At 53.6% G+C, this 18,037-nt stretch overlaps 1 protein-coding gene across 1 annotated transcript in view; it reads right to left on the reverse strand.

Moving 5' to 3' along the window:
* Window positions 1-2,657: 2,657 nt before the first annotated feature.
* MECP2 (methyl-CpG binding protein 2) overlaps window positions 2,658-18,037 on the reverse strand; it is a 56,662-nt gene continuing 41,282 nt past the window's right edge. The window contains exons 2-3 of the mRNA XM_065914840.1: window positions 10,392-10,742; window positions 2,658-9,276 (exon numbers count right to left, since the gene is read on the reverse strand). Of these exons, the coding sequence (XP_065770912.1) occupies window positions 8,193-9,276; window positions 10,392-10,742 (1,435 nt within the window). The 3' untranslated portion in view covers window positions 2,658-8,192. The remainder of the gene's footprint in view (window positions 9,277-10,391; window positions 10,743-18,037) is intronic.

The following is an 18,037-nucleotide window of genomic DNA, read 5'->3' on the forward strand; positions in this document are numbered from 1 at the left end:
TCAGTCATTTGGCTATACACAAAGAACCTTTTTTTGAACACTACAAAAAAGCAATCAATATTTTTTTTGTTTTTAAAACGACCTACTTAAGTTTTCTAAAGTAATTGTCCCAAAACACAAAAACTGAAGGTGAATGCGATAGAGGGCTTTTGGAGATCATCTCCAGCCAAGTCTGTCTTGGGTGGCTCCCCACACCCCACACACACTTTTCCAGCCCTTTTCCTCCTGGGCTGGAGCCAGCTCCCTCTGCACAGGGAGACCAGGGTCCCTGCGACTCAGGAGGGGGCGGTGACCCTGCTTGGTTCTTCTTGCTCCTAAGCCCCATGCCTGAATGGTCAGCACTGTCCTCGAAGAGGGGGGGCCCCCGGGTGCTAAGGGAGCACGTGGCCACCCCTGTTCCGTCAGTCCTCAACAGTGTCTGGGAGGTAACAGCTACTCTGAAGAGGATCGGGTTTTGCCATGAAACGAGAAAGGGGGTGGTTTCTCACATCCAAATTTTGCTGGGGATCAGATGACAGCCAAGGGTGTGCGCTCCCCCGCCACCCTGCCATCATCTCCTCATCTGGGAAAGTGGGGAATCCAGAGGTTATGTTAGTGTCGTGCACTGTGGGGCGGGGTGGATTTGATGATGGTACCCCGAACAGTAATGACCCCCCTGGATCAAAATGCCCTGTCCACACACACCTGACCTGTGGCCACAGTAGAGGTCTCCAGGGAGACGCCCAACCTCTGGCCAAGCCTTGCCCCGCAAGCCCACCCTGACCTCCTCCCGCCGAGGTGTGGCTGGTTCTGCTCACACCCCTCCTGGCTCCCCTTGCAGGAATGTCAACCTTGTCCGTCCCTAAAAAAAAATAATCCTGATGCTACTAATCTGGGAGTGGACCAAAACATGGTTTTGTTCTGACTTCACAAATTGCAGCACGTCAGCTATTCGATTTGTCAGCTCTAGGTGTCACTTCTTTGGGTGGCTTCTGGCTGATCTGGGCAGGGGGTCCTGTCTTTGGCTCTCCCCCTCCTGGGGCAAGAGGACAGCCCCTCTCCTGGTTACCATCCCCTCCCTCCGAATTCTTTTGTTGGTAAAGAAAAGGTGTCTAGAAGCATTTGTCTCTGGAACAATTACTTTAAACATGGTTACAATACAGACTTCAGTTCAAACACAGAAGAGATTTACTTCGCAAAATTCCTTTCACCCACCGAAAATTACACAAATAGAAGCCTCAACACCACAGTTAAGAGGACCAGTAGAGAGAAGCTCATGTTTGGAACACAAAAGGAGAACTCAAAACCAAACCAAACCCAAACAGAAACAACCCCAGAGAGATGAGGGGAGGGCGGAGGAGGGGAGGAGCGCAAACACAGCACACGGTACAGTGTCCGGGTACAGGAGCCCCGCACGAGGAGCGGGCTCGGCACACCGAGTAACAGTCCTGGTGATATTTGGTCATATATTCATCAACTACTGACTCTAAAGCGGCTGTTATTGATTGAAGCAGTGACAACTCAAACGGAAAAGGAGGCCTTGGGAGCAAGGGAAGGAGCAGGTTTTGAGTTCTGCAAGCCTTTGCCACGCCACTGTCCAGCAACCCAGGAACAGTGCACTGGGTGGGCCCTGCTGCCTGGGGCAGGCCAGGCTAGAGGTCACCGGCTGAGGCTAACTCGGTGCTGCCTTCAGATCTTGGGCAGAACTGGATATGCGCCAACACCCATCTGCGAGAGGCTGGACAGCAGCGGTTGCAGCAGCTTCCTCTGACCCCCCGGCCCAGGCTGGGTGGGAGAAGAGGCAGGGACCCACCACTAATACTGAACCAAAGGTGGGGCCCAGCCCCCAGGCCCAGGTCCTCCCGGGGGCCTGAGGGGTGCCTGGCCACCTGAAGGGCCTCTACGGGTTTCTTTTGGATGCAGGCCTCAGAAGTAATGATGCAGGGAGGGAAGTTTTTGGCCCTGGTGATTATAATGCTCTCTGCTTTGGAAGAACAAGTTTCTGGATATTATTTTTTTTTTTTTTGGTGTTTTTACTTACTTAAAAAATGATCAAAAAGAACTTACGGCTAAACTCTCTAGCAGATATTGCTCAGTAAGAATTACAAAAGCAAATGCAATTACTCGTAGGATGGGGTGGGGAGAAGAGGAAGGAACGTTTCTGGAGTCTTCGCTACCTCCTGGAAGGGACCCGCTGGACCACACGTATGGTTCTGGGGTCCCTGATGTTCTATCTGGTATGGCTCACACTTTCTGAATCAAGACACGGCCTTCCGTCTCCCCTGTGGTCCCCGGACTCGGCAGAGAGGGGCCCTACCAGTGGGGAGGTTTGCTGCCTGTCTGCACACCATCACTCTGACTGGGTCACTGGAGGGTGTCGGGGGGGGGGCCAGGTCACCCCCATGAATGCCAGCTGCCCCACCCAGAGATCAAAGGGGACCAGGCAGTGTCAACTACATCCTGGGCTTCGCCAGAGCCAGGGAGCACGCTTGCATCCACCCACTGAAACGAACTTTCCTGCCTATGCCAGCGCCCTGGGGCCTCTCTCATAAGCTCGGGAGAAACAGTGCGAAACCCAGGAGCTGCCTCCTTCGCTTGGCACTGGGAAGCCCTTGAAAGAAGCGAGGAAAGACCATGGTTCTGCTTGGACACGAGTGACCAGCAGACGGATTTGTCGGTTTGTTTTTTTGTTGTTGTTTTTCCTTCGTTTGTGTTTTTCCTTTTTTTTTTTTTTTTTTTGTTTTTAAAAATTTTCCCTTGTCCTATGCTATGGTTATCAGAAATATTGTAATTAAGCAACAGGTATAATTTTAACAGGTCTGTGTGTGTGTGTGTGTGTAGCCACAAGCAAAATGAGTTTATAACTGTGCAATATACAGGTATATATATATAAAAATTCAACTGCTTTGTGTGTCTAGTTGGTGTATTTAAATAAAAGGGACAGGAGAGGGAAAAGCAAAACTAAAGAGCAAAACAAATGCCCAGGAGAGAAAAGACCAAGCAGGTCTACGCGTATAGTCTAGAAGATACTGGATATAATCAGGGTCACCAGGAAGAACAGCTTTGTCACTTGACAGACACTTTGGGGAGAGGGACTACCACTGAGCAGGAGCCAAACCTTGTGGCCTTTTCCCCTCACCGCTGAGCAGGAATCGAGGAGATAGATGACCGAGGGGGCAGCTGGCAGAGCCAAGGCAAGTTTCCCCAATGTTTGGAAACCCCCAGCTGGAGCCCCTTCCATGAGGGTCCTCTCCCCTGCCCTCCCTCAGCCCCAGGCTCCAAGGAGGGCAGAGCCAGGGACTGTCCTTGGGGGCAGGCCGCACCGTGGGCAGATGCTGTGGAGGAGACATCACCCTCTCCTGCTTAGTGGCCTGGGCCCTAATTCGAACCAATTCTTCCTGACACCTCGGCATTTGGGGTAGGCTCACTGGAGATGACAGGGGAGGAAGGAACAGGTCAATCAGGTAGTGAGGAGGTTGCACGCCTTCACAATTCCCTGCTGAGCACCCCCCTTCCCACCTGGAGGTGGGCTCCTGTAGCTTCGTGACAGGCAGGTCTCCCTGCAGGGACCACTACCCGAGAGACAGAGAAACAGAGAGAGACAGACTTTCCAGTGACCCAAGGGCCCCAAGGCGCAGACCCAGCAGTTTCAGGCTGGATTCCCCTTCACCTGCAGCGCTGACCACAAAGCAGGCCAGGCTCCAAGTCCTCTTAGACCAGCCTTTTTTTGGCGAAAGCTTGCTCTTATTCACTCAGAAACATCAAGATGTAGTTTCCTGCTCAAGATTTCTAAGTCTTCCTTCTGCAATGTTGACAAGGGCCTTCAATGTTCCCTTTTTCCCCCTTGAACATGGAACTTTAGACCCTGGGTGAGGCAGTATCCTAGAGAGCTCTAACAATTCCGCTATGTTTTCTAAAGATTGATACCATTTCAAAAAGAGAAAAAAGCAAAAACTGAGACTCAACAAACCCCTCCGGTAGACAGGTTCACGCACAGAGCGCTGAGATGGGGCCCTTGCAGAGAGCAACTGAGAGTCGGAACGCAACGTGGCAGGGCTGTCGGGCTCGAGAGCGGGGGTTCCACTATGAGCCTGGCAACATGCCTGTGCCCCAGCCCTCCCTGGGCACTGGGCAGTACTCAGGGGGTCGGTAGGCTGACGCCCACAAGGCTCTAGAGAGAGCTCACTTCCCCGAGGTCTGGATGGTCTGGGCCACCCACATAGGCAACTTGCATCAGGAAAACAATTTGGGGCCATGACCCCACTCGAGATGGATGCACGAGCTAGGGCTGATGCCTGTGACCTCCCCTAGCCCTGTCAGGAACACTCGGGAGAGGGGTACAGAGCTCAGCTGCCCTACGCCACGAGATCCGGGCTGCCATACCTGGTGGCTTCCCTTTACACCCTCTGTTCCCTCCTGGGCTCACGCTGCTTTGTTAGAAGTCACTTCAAATCCAGACATCCTGTCAGCTAAGCCAACTCCTCTCCTATCAAAGATGGCGGCGTTCTTGTGGCTATTAAGCACCCTCCTTCATGATGGCTGTCACGGCAATGACAGGCAGGGAGGCAGGTGACAACCTGGTGCTGTTCCGAGTCCCATCGCCACTGCTCGTGGCCTCTAAGATGGCATACCACCGCCGAGCAGACTGTTACTAGCACCGGCACGGGGGCTCAGGAGAGAAGTCTGGTGCTGGCTGTGGCCGGCATGCCCGGGCCACCACTGCGGCTTCCACCGTCCAGGGAGCTGAGGGGAGTGGCGGGGGGAGCAGGGCATTTCTGGGGGTCTCCTGTGCCTTTCGATAAGGACTACGGTGCAGAAGGGACGTGTACTGGACCCTGCCATGGCCCAGGGGCCCCGCCTCACTGTGGTGTCAACGCCAGCAACGACATGGGTTAGGAGAGCTGAGTGACAGGCACAGGACAGGGAGACCCAACGTACGGACCTAGCCCCTCAGGTATCTGAAAGCTGTTTTATCAATTCCTGCCTTCTGGACACAGTCCCTAAGGGATGCCCCCTGAATCTTCATGGTGTTCAAGTACACACAGAATCAACATCACACTTCCCAACTGGGCCAGACACAGCTGGTGAGCGTTCCAAGGCTAGGCCTGCCCTCCAACCTTCTGTCCACCTGTCTCCAGGACAGAAGTGGTATAGGACCTTCAGCACCCCTGCCCAAAGGTGACTCGTTCCTAATGTCTGTATCTGGGGGAGAGGGAATGTGGATGAAAGGGGGAGAAAACCCTAAGGTGCCACCTGCAGCCTTGAAACTCTAGGGGTGGGAGCTGGGGAGCGAGGGGCCTGTAGGTCAGGCTGGGCAGAAAGGAAACGCCGCTTGAGATTTGGTGTTCTCGACCACTACCATCAGTCAGCCCCAGAAGCAACTGTAACAGGTCAAAGGGGGGCATGGCAGGCCCAGCTCTCCTTGGCCCAGGAGCAGATGGTGCCAAGCTGCTGGGGAGGTCAGCTTTGGAGATCATTCCCAGGAGCCCCGTTTTATGGATTCGGTGTAATTAATGCCTCAAAACCTGACCCAGCAAACTGGATGGTACCTCCATGACAAACGGGCTAGACAGCGGGCTCATGTGGACAGGGGTCCTCTGAGAGTGCCAGGAGCCTTTTGTCCTTGGAGGAAAGAGGGAACCTGACAGACACGCCCCCTCTTCCAACTCCCATCCGTTCCTGGGGGAGGACTCAGAAGTGAAGCCCAGCGGGTGGACAGCAGAGTGGGTTTGGTTGGGGGACTTGCTTTTGCAGCATCAAGAAACATACAAAAATGCTAGAAAGGGCAGCTACTACTCCACAAACAGAACAGGGCAAACTCCCTTGCTTCTAACCGTTCTGGGAGAGAGAGACACGGTTTCATTTTTTTTCTGAAGCTACTGATTGGAACTGTCAACTAGGGGTCCTGATCACTAAAGGACTGGCAAGGAAGTGCTAGATGGTTTCTAAGATGTTTCACTCCTTCATGGTTACACCGCAGTGAGAAAAGCTGGGGGATAGTAACTGAAATACACGAGACAACACGCACTTGACAGTTCATGGCAGCAGCTCACGTGGGACGTGCTTGTGGGTGTTTCTGGAAGCATAAGACTGCTGTCTCATTTGCTACTTTGATAAGGTACTTCTCAGTTGGACAGATTTAGATATAAGAGACATCTCTGTAAACACAGAAAAGGATATACCAATATGATGAAGATATGCAGCTAGATAAGGACTTCCTGAACAGAGGGTAAAAGCACAGGGTCTCGAATTGAAACTGACCAATGAACACCCCGCAACAAGCCCAAGCCTCAGTGCCCCAACACCACAGCCCTGGTGCTGATGGGGAAAAGCATGAGGTACCAGCCACCCCCCACAGCCTCCAGCAAGTGAAGCCCACATGAGGCCCAGCAGAGAAGAACTCCTGCTCAGAGGAGTGGCAGGGGGGTATCTGCACTCGTTCTGCCTGCTGCCCGGCCCGACTACCCCACCCTAGCCGGGTCCTGCATAGGCCAAGGTCAGGTCTTGGCCACTCTGTGACACTGGCAGGCCATAGCAAGTCTCTGCTGCCCTTGGTTCTGCAGTCCCAATCTGGGTCCACTTCTCCTACCCACTACCATTGAGTGGGAAGGCTGAGGAGACCTGGGATCCAGGGTCTGACCAAAGGAGGGGAGTCCTGGGAGAGCAAGATCCTGCCTCTCCCGTGCCCCTCAGAGAGGCTGGGGTACTAGGGCTGGGGGAACTCAGCAGAGTCTGGGGCTTCCTCAGGGCTCAGAAATGGGTGGGAGCGGGGGCTGAGGTGGACGGCAGGAAGGCCAAGGGTGGGGGGAGTTCTGGGGGCCTGAGCTGACCAGTGTTGGCTCGGGGTACAGTTGGGCACTGCGGCTGCCTGGAACAGAAGGGAGCAGTGAGGACGAGGGAGGAGGGGGAGAAATGAAAAGGCTGAAATGAAAGGAGACAGAAACCGAAGGAGAGGAGAGAAACCAATCAGGAAGTCCTTATAAATTGCAGCAAACACTTAGAGTTTCGGAGCTTCGTGGGAACCCTATGTGCTGAGCCCACTTGAAAACAAGCGCAGGTATATACAGATCCAGGTAGTTGTCAACACCGTCACGTCTAGTGGCCTGAGGGACAAAGGGTCACCAAGTCAAGCCCGCTAGCTTGCTCGCAGAGCAGGTTTGTTTTTAAGTGGGAACATGAAGACTCAATAGTGCAAATAGTTCTAAGCTGTCCCTAAAGGAGTTGAGAATTGGAAAAGTTTTGGAAGAACATTTCCCCTGCTTTCCCCCTGGCCCCAGGCCCCATCTACTAAGGCTCAAACTAGCGGGCACAACTGCTCTGAGCAGCTAGGGATGCCCTTCACCTGGCCCGCAGCACTCCGCCGGCTGCAGCCTGGGCCAGCCTGCTGGGGCCTTGGCCCATGGCCTTGGTGGCCTCTGTTTAGCGCTACCCGCTGGAGGCTGGCCCTGGGCCAATGTCGCCTCCGGTGCAGGCCAGTCGACACCCAGGGGGGCTCAAAGGATGCCTCCCTCCTAGCTGGGCCAGAACCGGGGCCGACAGATGCTACATCCCCATCCTGTGAAATGTCTTGGTTGATTTGGGATTGGGGCTGGCAGGGAGCCATCTGTGTGCTCCCATGGGTGGGATCACACGGGCTGGAGCCACTGGCCGTCTCCACCATCTCGAAAGGATCCAACTGTCTCTCTTGCCTCGGACCTCCTGGTCCTGACATGGGTGGGCATAAGGGGGGTGGGGGGTTGGGGGGAGCTCAAGGCCGGGTTGGGTGTTGGGGGGAAGGAGAGCTGAGACTGGGGTACCGATGGCCCCCAAACCAGGAGTGTCTTCTCAAGCGCTCTCTGTCCCTAGTGACCACGTGGGGGGACTGGGTGGGAGGGAGGTGCAGGCACACCCTAAGAAGCCTGGGCAACAGCTTGTCTGGTCAGTAGTATCTGCAGCAAGCCTTGTTGAAGGAGCCTAGTTTAGAAAAGTGCAAAGCTACTTCTGGCCCTGGTTAGGTCTTCAACCTGACTGTGCTTGTCGATAAGAAAAAAACATCCCCAATGCTCCAACTACTCCCACCCTGAAGCCACGAAACTCTAAGTTTACTGAAAGAAAAAAAAATATTTTTTATTTCAGTTAATCGGGAAGCTTTGTCAGAGCCCTACCCATAAGGAGAAGAGACAACAGCTGCCTTTATTCTTGTTGGTTTGCTTTGCAATCCGCTCTGCGTAAAGTCAGCTAACTCTCTCGGTCACGGGCGTCCGGCTGTCCACAGGCTCCTCTCTGTTTGGCCTTGGCATGGAGGATGAGACAATGTCTTTGCGCTCTCCCTCCCCTCGGTGTTTGTATTTTTCTGTGGCCGGGGCCGCGGTGGCGAGCGTGGGCTGAGTCTTAGCAGGCTCCTTGGGGCAGCCATCGCTCTCCAGCGAGCCTGCTCTCGGCATCTTCTCCTCTTTGCAGACGCTGCTGCTCAAGTCCTGGGGCTCGGGGGGGCTGGCGGGGTCCTCGGAGCTCTGGGGCTCAGGCGGGGGTGGGGGCGGGGGCAGGAGCAGTGGCGCAGGGGCCTTCGGGGGCTCTGCATGGTGGTGGTGGTGGTGATGCTCCTTCTTTGGGGGCGAGGAGGCGCTGCCGCTGCGCCCCTTAGGGCTGCTCTCCTTGCTTTTCCGCCCTGGGCTCTTGCAGGTCTTCAGTCCCTTCCCGCTCTTCTCGCCAAGCGTGGACACCAGCAGGGGCTTCACCACCTCCTTGACCTCAATGCTCACCGTCTCCCGGGTCTTGCGCTTCTTGATGGGGAGCACGGTCTCCTGCACGGACCGGATGGACGACTCCTTCACGGCTTTCTTTTTGGCCTCGGCAGCGGCGGCGGCAACCACACTGCCCGGCTTTCGGCCTCGTTTCTTAGGAATGGCCTGGGGGTCGGCCTCTGCTTTTCGCTTCCGGCCAGGACGCTTGATGACCATGACCTGGGCCGAAGTGGTGGCCCCACCCCCTTCCGCCTTGCTGCCCGGCGCAGCTTGGAAAGGCATCTTGACGAGCAGCTTGCCAGGACTTTTCTCCAGAACCCTTTTCACCTGCACACCCTCTGATGCGGCTGCCTTGGGTCTCGTGGTGCCACTCCCTTTGGGGCGTCCCCGACCTCTGCCAGTTCCTGGAGCTTTGGGAGATTTGGGCTTCTTAGGTGGTTTCTGCTCTCGCCGGGAGGGGCTCCCTCTCCCGGTTACCGTGAAGTCAAAATCATTAGGGTCCAGGGAGGTGTCGCCTACCTTTTCGAAGTATGCAATCAACTCCACTTTAGAGCGAAAGGCTTTTCCCTGGGGACTGTGGGAATAAGCGGAGACACATAAAGAATGGTTAGAAGCTTCCAGAGCAATACTGGAGGTGGGGCACAGGAGAAGGTGGGTGGTGAGCCCTCTGACGGAAGGTGTTCTGCAACTGACATGCCTGATGATACAGCTCACCAAGAAGGACACTTAAGAGAAGCTGAGGTGAGCTAAAACTAGGGAGCTGTGGTCCCACTTACACAGGAAGCAACCAGGTCACCCGATGGCCATAGGTGCCTGTGTGGCCTGCTGTTATCTGGATGCCCCCGGGAGTTGCACTCCTCAGCCCCCCAAAGGGGTCTGGCCCAGGGACCCTGTCTACCTGCCGGACTGAACTCTCCAGGAATCAGTTTCCTCATTCGCCAGTAGGATGATGCTTTGCTCACCTTTATCTGAGTTACTGGAATTAAATGAGACTGTCTATGAGTGACTTTTGAAAATGGCTAACCTGTCTGGAGTCATCTAAGGGGGACAAGTGAAACGAACGTAGTCACACTCGTCCTCTAAAGATCAGGCTCAGAAGTGACTCTGTTTCAACAGGTAACACTCGACCACCAGCCCACAGCTGGACAAAGGCCAGAGGGACAGTGAGAAAGGCACTCCGAGCCCATCTGGGGCTCTCTCTAGGCTGTATCAGACAGCCCCCCTTTCCCAGCATGCCTCACACAACAGACTGAACCCTATGAATTCGTATTTCTCAGGGCTCATGAAGTATTGGCACAGAAGGACTCTCCCACAAAGAAGAGGTTCCCAGGTTCTGAGGACAGCCCCCCCTGCTGGGAAACCAACAGCAGAGTATATGTGGCGAAACTCTGCATCCCCAGTGCTATTCTTCCTCCAGACAAGGCCCTGATGGACATCTCCCTCAGGGCAGTGACCTCCCCAGGTGGTCATTCCAAGCATACCTGGTTGCACCCCACCAGCAGTGGTCACTACTCAAGACCAGACTCGAAGTGGGGTTAGGCACACACACTTTCTTGATCCATGAGCCGCAAGGAGCTAACACTCCAAGGGGTCCCCATCAGTTTCTTAGCGGTAGTTCCTGACTATCCCCCCCACTCCCCCACCACTAGCCCTCCCTGCTCTGGAGAGACAGGAATCACCCTCACTTACTTGATCAAGTACACATCATACTTCCCAGCAGAGCGGCCAGATTTCCTTTGCTTAAGCTTTCGGGTCCAACCTTCGGGCAGAGTGGGGTCATCGTACATGGGGCCCCGGTCGCGAATGATGGAGCGCCGCTGCTTGGGGGACGCAGAAGCTTCTGGCACGGCTGGGGCCGAGCCTGACCCTTCTGAGGTCTCTGCTTTGCCGGCCTCTGCGGGCTCGGCAGAGTGGTGGGCTGCTGGCTGCAGGGGCTCATGCTTGCCCTCTTTGTCTTCTTTCTTATCCTTCTTCACCTTTTTGAACTTCAAAGGTTTGTCCTTCAGGCCCTGGAGATCCTGCTCTTCGGACTTTTCTTCCCTGAAGTGTTAAACAAGGATGTAATTATCACAGGGAACAAACTGGTGTGCAGAAAAAAGTGGGCGCCAGCAGGTCTGGGGTACCCAGACACGGGCAGTGCCCCAGGAGAGGGGCTGTCCTGCCAGTGTCCCCCAGATCGAGATGCCCTTCCCCTTTACAGATGACTTGAGAGCCCAGGGCTGCTAACAGTGATGGCCCGCAGCACCCTACACCCTGAGGCCCAGCCCTAGCAGGCTTGCCCAGATGGCTTCTCAGTGTTATGAGCTAGGGCCTCTGGGTTGGACGGATGACGAGAGACTCTCTCGCCTGTTGGAGAGGGACCTACTCACCAAAAAGGAGGGGGCTCCTCTTTCCCAGGGCCTAGCCTGAGTGTTACTCTAAGCTTTTGTGTTTGGGGTTTTCTCAAACGGGTGTTCAATGAAAACCACACAGTACACCTTGATGATGGGAAGAGCCCAACACTGCCCCTGGGTGCCGAGTGCAGTGCTGAGGAAAAATTTGCAGATTTGGAGTAAGCCACACCGAGCCCAAATCATGACTTTTTGCCATTTCCAAACATGGATCTGCACAACTGACTTCAACGTCCCGTGCCTCAGTCTCCTCATCTTGACAACCAAGGTGGGTACCAACACCCTAGACAGAGAAGAGTCACAAAGGCATTGTCTAAACAGTGGGATGGGGCAACCAGACACTGCTGCCCAGGGTTCTCATGTAAGAAGAGGAGCAGTTCCCTGCTGGGGGAGTCTTTCTCACCAGACTCTCCTGACAAAGCGAGGCTTTGGCACTGGGACGTGCCTGATTCCAGGGCGGGTGCATCCCCATTCCTCCGTGCTGACAAACCAGCTCCTCCCCTATGTGTGGGTCCCGCCTGGTAGGGCCTCCTCCTTATCTCCTTGGACAATGGTTACTGTGAGGCTCCAGACTCCAGAATCAGTCTGGCCATGCTGCTCTCTTGGCTGGGCCAACAGAGCAAGAGCATCACTTGGGCCAGGGAGGCCCGGAAACCAGAACTGTGGGCTCACAGAGCCCACAGTCACCTGCAAAGCCCTCTCTCAGAAGCTCATCCTGGAAAAAAGTCAGACTCATCTGTATTCCAGATCTCATCCCTAGAGCCCCTGGATTCGTGCAGCTCACAACAGCCCACCCCAAGTGACTTCCCTTGCTGGCCATGTCCTGGAGACCACCACCAAGGCACCATGGCCTGCCCTGGCCACAAGACTTGAATGACATGGCTCAGTCCCCAGAGGTGAGCTCGCACCAGGAACTCACAGGTTGGGCCTGAGGAAACAGGGCATGGAAAGAGCACACCCCACCATCCGACCTATCCTGGCTGTCTCTAGCAGAGCTCGAGGGTGAGCCTAGGCTTAGCTCTGTGTCGGAAAACCAGACAGTCCCAGGTCACAGCAAAACGTGGCCCCGATGGCCAAGTATGGCTTCTTCAGAGCCCTCATGTGCGTTTGCGGATACTGTAACTACGATGAGCTTTGGCATGAACCACGTGCCCCAGGAATGCCCCTTAGGTACCAGCAAGGGTGTCAATGCCATCTAGGGCCAGTCCTTCTGGAAATTTACCAGGAAGACATACCCACGGAAACGCAAAACAACATTCTGCATTTGAGCATAATGCTATTGGCGATAGCATTCTTTTTACTGGCCCAAGACTGCGGCCAAGCCAGACAGCCACCACCCGAGACCTACTGGGCCAACACTGACATGTGCACACTACGGAGAGTCAGGAAGCCTGAACCCTGGGGTGGGACCCCCAGGAACCACTGTGAGGGCTCACGGTCCACGGTAGGCCACCCTCCAGGGGAGAAATGGAGGAGACTTTAGGAAGCAGAGGGCAGAAATGCACGGAACTAGTCTGGCATGGGGTAGGCAGGACTGAGGTGAGGACTGGCACAGGGCCCGAACTCGCCAGGTGTGTGGACCAGAATTTCATTTTCTGAATCACGTAAAAGTTAACATAACCAAAAAGAAAATGAAGACAGAAGGGAAGAGACTAGAACACGTCTAGCATCCATGGAGGGGAAGCAGGCTGGCTCAGGTCCTAGGGCAGCCTGTGCTGGGGAAAGTGAAGGTCCAAAAGCATGAACTGTTTAGATTTCAGCTAAGAAAAGAACCTGCTTGGTGATGTTGGTGGGGGGGAAGGAGGGAAAGACAGAAAGTGAGGGAGTGTCTCAAGGGTCTTATGGGGAAGAAGGTTCTGGGCAGCAGGGAGGCCTCAAGGGGAGGTCATGGAGCTGTGTCGGGTTTGATTCTGGGTGTGATGGGATTCCTCCAGCTGCTGTGTGGAGAGTAGCCTGCAGGAGACCCCAGAGAGCAGCAGGTGGCCTGGGGGACTCTAAGGCCTGCTAAACTCCATGACACAGCAGCCCCGCAGCAGCGTTACTTTGATGATCTAGGGTAGGGGATGGCAATTCCTCAGGGGGCGATGCCCAGGGCAGGGCAGACCGCTCCAGGGGCTCTTGAGGCACGGTCTCAGGTGAGGCTGGTGGGGACTTGGGACGTGACCAGGAGGTGGAGCAACACAGTTGGCCAGTATAGGGACAAGTGCCACCAACTGAGGACGGGGAAACCTGGGCCAGCAGCAGGGTGGAGCAACAGCCAGCCCTGCAAGGAGGAACTGCAGGAGCAGCTAACACCGCGTTATAAGCTGTCTCCACTTCAACACAAAGGAACAACTAAAAAGAAGCTCAAGGAGGGGAGGAGAGAATTCTTCGGCTACCAAGTGGGGAGACCCCTGTGCCCAGACTGTGACTTGGCCTAAAGGAATTGTGTGGGCTTTGCAAGATTTTTATTACGATCACATAGACATAACGTAAAATTTGCCCTTTCACGTGTTTCTAAGTGTTTGAAAAATGAGTTTTTAATAGCACCAAAGATGGGAATAAGACAGCCTTTAACTATCTATGACATCCTGGCTCTTTCAAATTGAAATTACTTGAAGCCACTAAGAAAATATGGTGATTTTCAATTCTGTGGACTGACAGGCACAGAGGTGGTTTGGTACTTAGATTTTCTGACCGCTACTGAAAACAAATAAAAGTCCACAAAGAAGCCTCGAAGCCATTCTGCTGGGTGCAAAGTGAAGGCAAAAAGGGTGCTAAACAGGTAATCCAAGTGAGTTACTCCTGGCTCAGCTGCCTGCATGGTGGTAGGGTAACCTGAAGGAGGGAGGCCAGGCAAACACTCGAGGCCTCCCAGCATGAGGGTTATGGGATTTGTTAAAACACAGTTTCAAAGAAACCAAACAGTCCTCTTTTCATCCCCCTTTCATCAGACTGTGTATCTCTGTGTGCATGTGCACGTGCATACACACCGCCCTGGAGAGGACCGTGAGAACTGAGCACCTAGCTCTTAAGTTCATCCATTTGAGACTTGCGGGTATCCACCTGATCAACTCTTCAGTGTTATAGGTCAAAAGAAAAGCAGAGATAACCAGACAAGGTCACCTGTCTGAGGTCATGTCTGAGATGACACGTGCTCGTCGATGGCCCTTTCCCAGAGCCAGCCTCAGTTCGGGGCGGGGAGGCCAGGGTAGAACCAGACTCATTCTCTAGGCTTCAAGTGCTCCCCGTTTGGGGGAGCAGATGAGAGGAGGTAGCCATGGGTGACCCTGTCCTCTGTCCCAGGCCAGAGGCAGGCCAGACACAGCAGGTCTTCAGGGCTGATGATGAGTGCTCCAGGCAAGGCAGACCAGGTGGGCCTGGGTGACCCCAGCAACAGCTCTATCCTGCCACCACTGGGACGCCCCTCCCTGGAGGAATGAATGAGTCGGGGTAAGCCCCGTGTGTCACCCTGGCTCTCGACTTCTGAGAGGCCTTTCCTGCTCCCTGCAGTGCCCCAGACAGCACACATGTCCTCTTTCCTGTCGTCCCCCTACTCAGAAACTGTGTGCCAAGGGACGATGACACCCCCTGGCCATCAGCTTCAAAGAGGCAGACAGGACATGCTGGCTATGGGCACCTGGGACCTGGGATTGGCAGGAGAGGGTGCCGGAGCAGCCACCAAGGGCCCAGGAAAGCCGAGAGTGACACCTACAGCGACGGAGAGTGTGTGGCCACAGAGGATGGTCATACTTGGGGTGCAGGTCCATGGATCGGCTCCCCGAAGTGAGGCAGAGAGACCTGCAGACTCCTCTGGTTGAAACTACCAAAACTGCTGGACTGAACGACTTCCAGAAGATGTTATAGAAGACAGTGCTTACAAAGGTTGACCAATATGCACAAACTGGCCAGAGACTAAGGAATACGTAGGCTAAAGAGGCTGGGAAGGGAGGAAGGGAGTCCTGTTCAGTGAGGACTCTGGCAGGCGCCCCGCGGCCGGCCAGCAGAAGAGCCGGGGACAGGGAAAAGCAGACAGCAGCGCCTCCTGAGGCCACGAGGAAAGGCCTGGAAACAGAGGGGCATCCCACGTAGCAGCGGGCATGGACTCTTCGGAATGGGCTGCGGCTTGGGCAGAAAAAGGGCCGGTGACTGAAGACATGGGCCACCCAGGAGCGCCACGCCAGCCTGGACTGGCTCACTAATCTGAAGGCAGCCAGGGAGGTGATGCTGAAGTCCTCGAGGGCTCCAACTGCCCCAGATGGATGCTTGGAGCAGAGTCAGCCTTCAGGCCTCAGGAGGGTGATGGCGTGCCTGACCAGGGCACAGGGGCAGCATGTCCGCAGAGGTGGAGGTGATGGCAACATGACTGGAAACTGTGCTGCCTGACACCAAGATTTCGAAGCTATTTCACCCAAGCTGTCTCACAACTAAAGAGGATGCCTTCACTTCACGTGAATATATTAAAAGACTGGAAACCTTGCAGAAGTGCCTTTTTTAGTGGCTCAAAGCACCACAACATTTTCAATAGCATTATGCTCTACATGCTACAGCTACAAGTGTGAAAGAAAAAGTGTTGACATGTTTCCCTGTGTTAAAAAAAAAAAAAATCACTGCCAAAGGCAGCCTTGCCCAGGACCCAGCTTTTAATATCAATGGAAAAACTAACCTGTGCAATGCAGGGAAGGAGGCACCAATCTGGGGGTCATGGCAAAAACCAGTTAGCTGATGTTGATGCCACTTGCAAATGCCAACAAAGCCTTCAGTGAGCCCTGGTGCTCCTTTAACCACAATGGCTACTGGTTTTGTGAACTCTGATTACCAAATCACACAGGTTTCTCATGGTCTACCCCAATCCAGTTTTTCCCATAATAACTTCTGTTTTTCAATGTGTGATTAGCAGAACACATGATTTGGGGAGGAAATACAAGTATCACATTGAAGCAGAAGGGCTACACAAATCTTAAACGTCTACAAAGACTGAGAGGAGGCTCTTGTGTAAATAAAATCATTTGCTAATTATGTCGGTGAAACAAAAAAACATTAGATCAAATCCTTGCCTTGATCTAGCAAAGGAAAAAGAGTTGCAGGAATCCTGACTTCAGTCCAAATCACTGTATCCCAAGGGGTCTGATGGCGAGAACTGACTGTATTTTCCTAATGAAAGGAACCTCCAGTAATCATGCGGGAGGCAGCCTTGGGACACAGTACCAGGCACTCTTTGGATCCATGACTCCTGTGAATTCCAGGGGTGCAATCACTGACATCGGACACCTGCACTGATCAGACCATGGCCACTTAGGTGGGACTACTCAACCCCCAAGGATTTCAGATTAAAGACAGACAGACCACAAAGCCAGGTGAAGGCTGCAGCTGAAAAGGTATTCTTCCCTTGAAGTGGAATCAGGCTCCCCCAGAGTGAGCTCTAGGACACTTCCAGAGCCCCAGTGACATCCTGACATTTCCTAATTTCAGTCACGCTTGCGTCAGCCCCATCTTGGGAGATGCGTGTCTCAGCACCTTTCATTTCCAGTCAGCCACCCAGTGGAGTCCATTCAGGAGCCCAAGCATCACTACGAAGCCACAAACCAGAAGGACGAGGGGGTGGCTACTTCCCCATGTCAATAGTCTGGGATCCGAGGCGAGAACAGGCCTCCAGGCAGAGGCTGCTTCTATCTTGAAGAGTCACTCCTTGGGGCTTCCAATTCTTTCTCCCTCCAGTACGAGCTGCAGCATCTCAGGATCCAGGAGGCTTCTCTGCACAAATCATCAAGGCATCACCACTGTGAGTCGCCAACTTTTGCCCCTTTAAAGATCTGAGAGCAATCAAACTGGCACTGCAAGATGGTCTCAGGGGTTTCTGTGGAGCAGGAGGAGGGACGAGGTTCTGCTTGAAGGTTTCAGCAGTGGAACCTAAAGTTTAGTGGCCCTGTTCTGAACTCAGTGTATTTTTAATACCCCAGTTTTTAGAAGATGCAAGAAACTATGCTTTGAAAAGCTGTACAAAACACAGTTTGTGCTACCCAAAGATAGAACCCTCCCCAAATGAAGGCAGTCAGTGCCATATGATAAGTCTCATTGTCACAGCACGAGACCACCACATGTGGGAAAGATAAGCAAGTTTGAAAAAACACTGCCACTGTGGAGAATAGTCAGGCAGTTCCTCAAAAAGGTAAACGTGGAGTTCCCACATGACCCAGAGATTCCACTCCAAGGTATGGACGCCAAAGAGTTGAGAACGGGGACTCAAACAAGAGTCCGTGGATGACAATGTTCCTAACAGCACACATCACAGCAGCCAGAAGGTCCCAAAAAGCACCCCAAGTGTCCATGGACAGATAAAAATGCAGAAACAAAATGTTGTCCGTCCATATGACGGAATGTCATTCAGCTTTAAAAAGAAGGAAACTCGAGAATTCCCTACCGGTCAAGTGCTTAGGACTAGGCACTCTGACTGCCAAGAGCCAGAGTTCAATCCCTGCTCAGGAAACAAAGATTCCACAAGCCCCATGGTGGCCAAAAGGGGAAAAAAAAAAAAAAAAAAAGAAGGAAACTCTGACACCTGGTACAGTATGGATGGATTATGAACTGAAGCTGTTAATGCTAAGTGAAGTAAGCCAGACACAAAAGAACAAATATTATGAGATTTCATGTATATGAAATATCCAGAAATAGGAAAATCCAGAGACTGCAAGTAGGATATTCACTGCCAGGGGCCAGATGAGGTAGGTAATAGAGAATGACTCCTAATGAACACAGGGATTTTTGGGGGGGAGTGATACAAACATTCTGAAACTAGATAGAGGCAATGGCTGCACATTTGTTGCTGTTGTTCAGTCCCTAAGTCGTGTCTGACTGTGACCCCATGGACTACAGCACGCCAGGCTCCTCTGTCCTCCACTATCCCCCGGAGTTTGCTCAAACTCATGTCCATTGAGTAGGTGATGCTGTCTAACCATCTCATCCTCT

The sequence above is a fragment of the Muntiacus reevesi genome, chromosome X, assembly GCF_963930625.1.
Source record: "Muntiacus reevesi chromosome X, mMunRee1.1, whole genome shotgun sequence".
Lineage (NCBI taxonomy): Eukaryota > Metazoa > Chordata > Mammalia > Artiodactyla > Cervidae > Muntiacus > Muntiacus reevesi.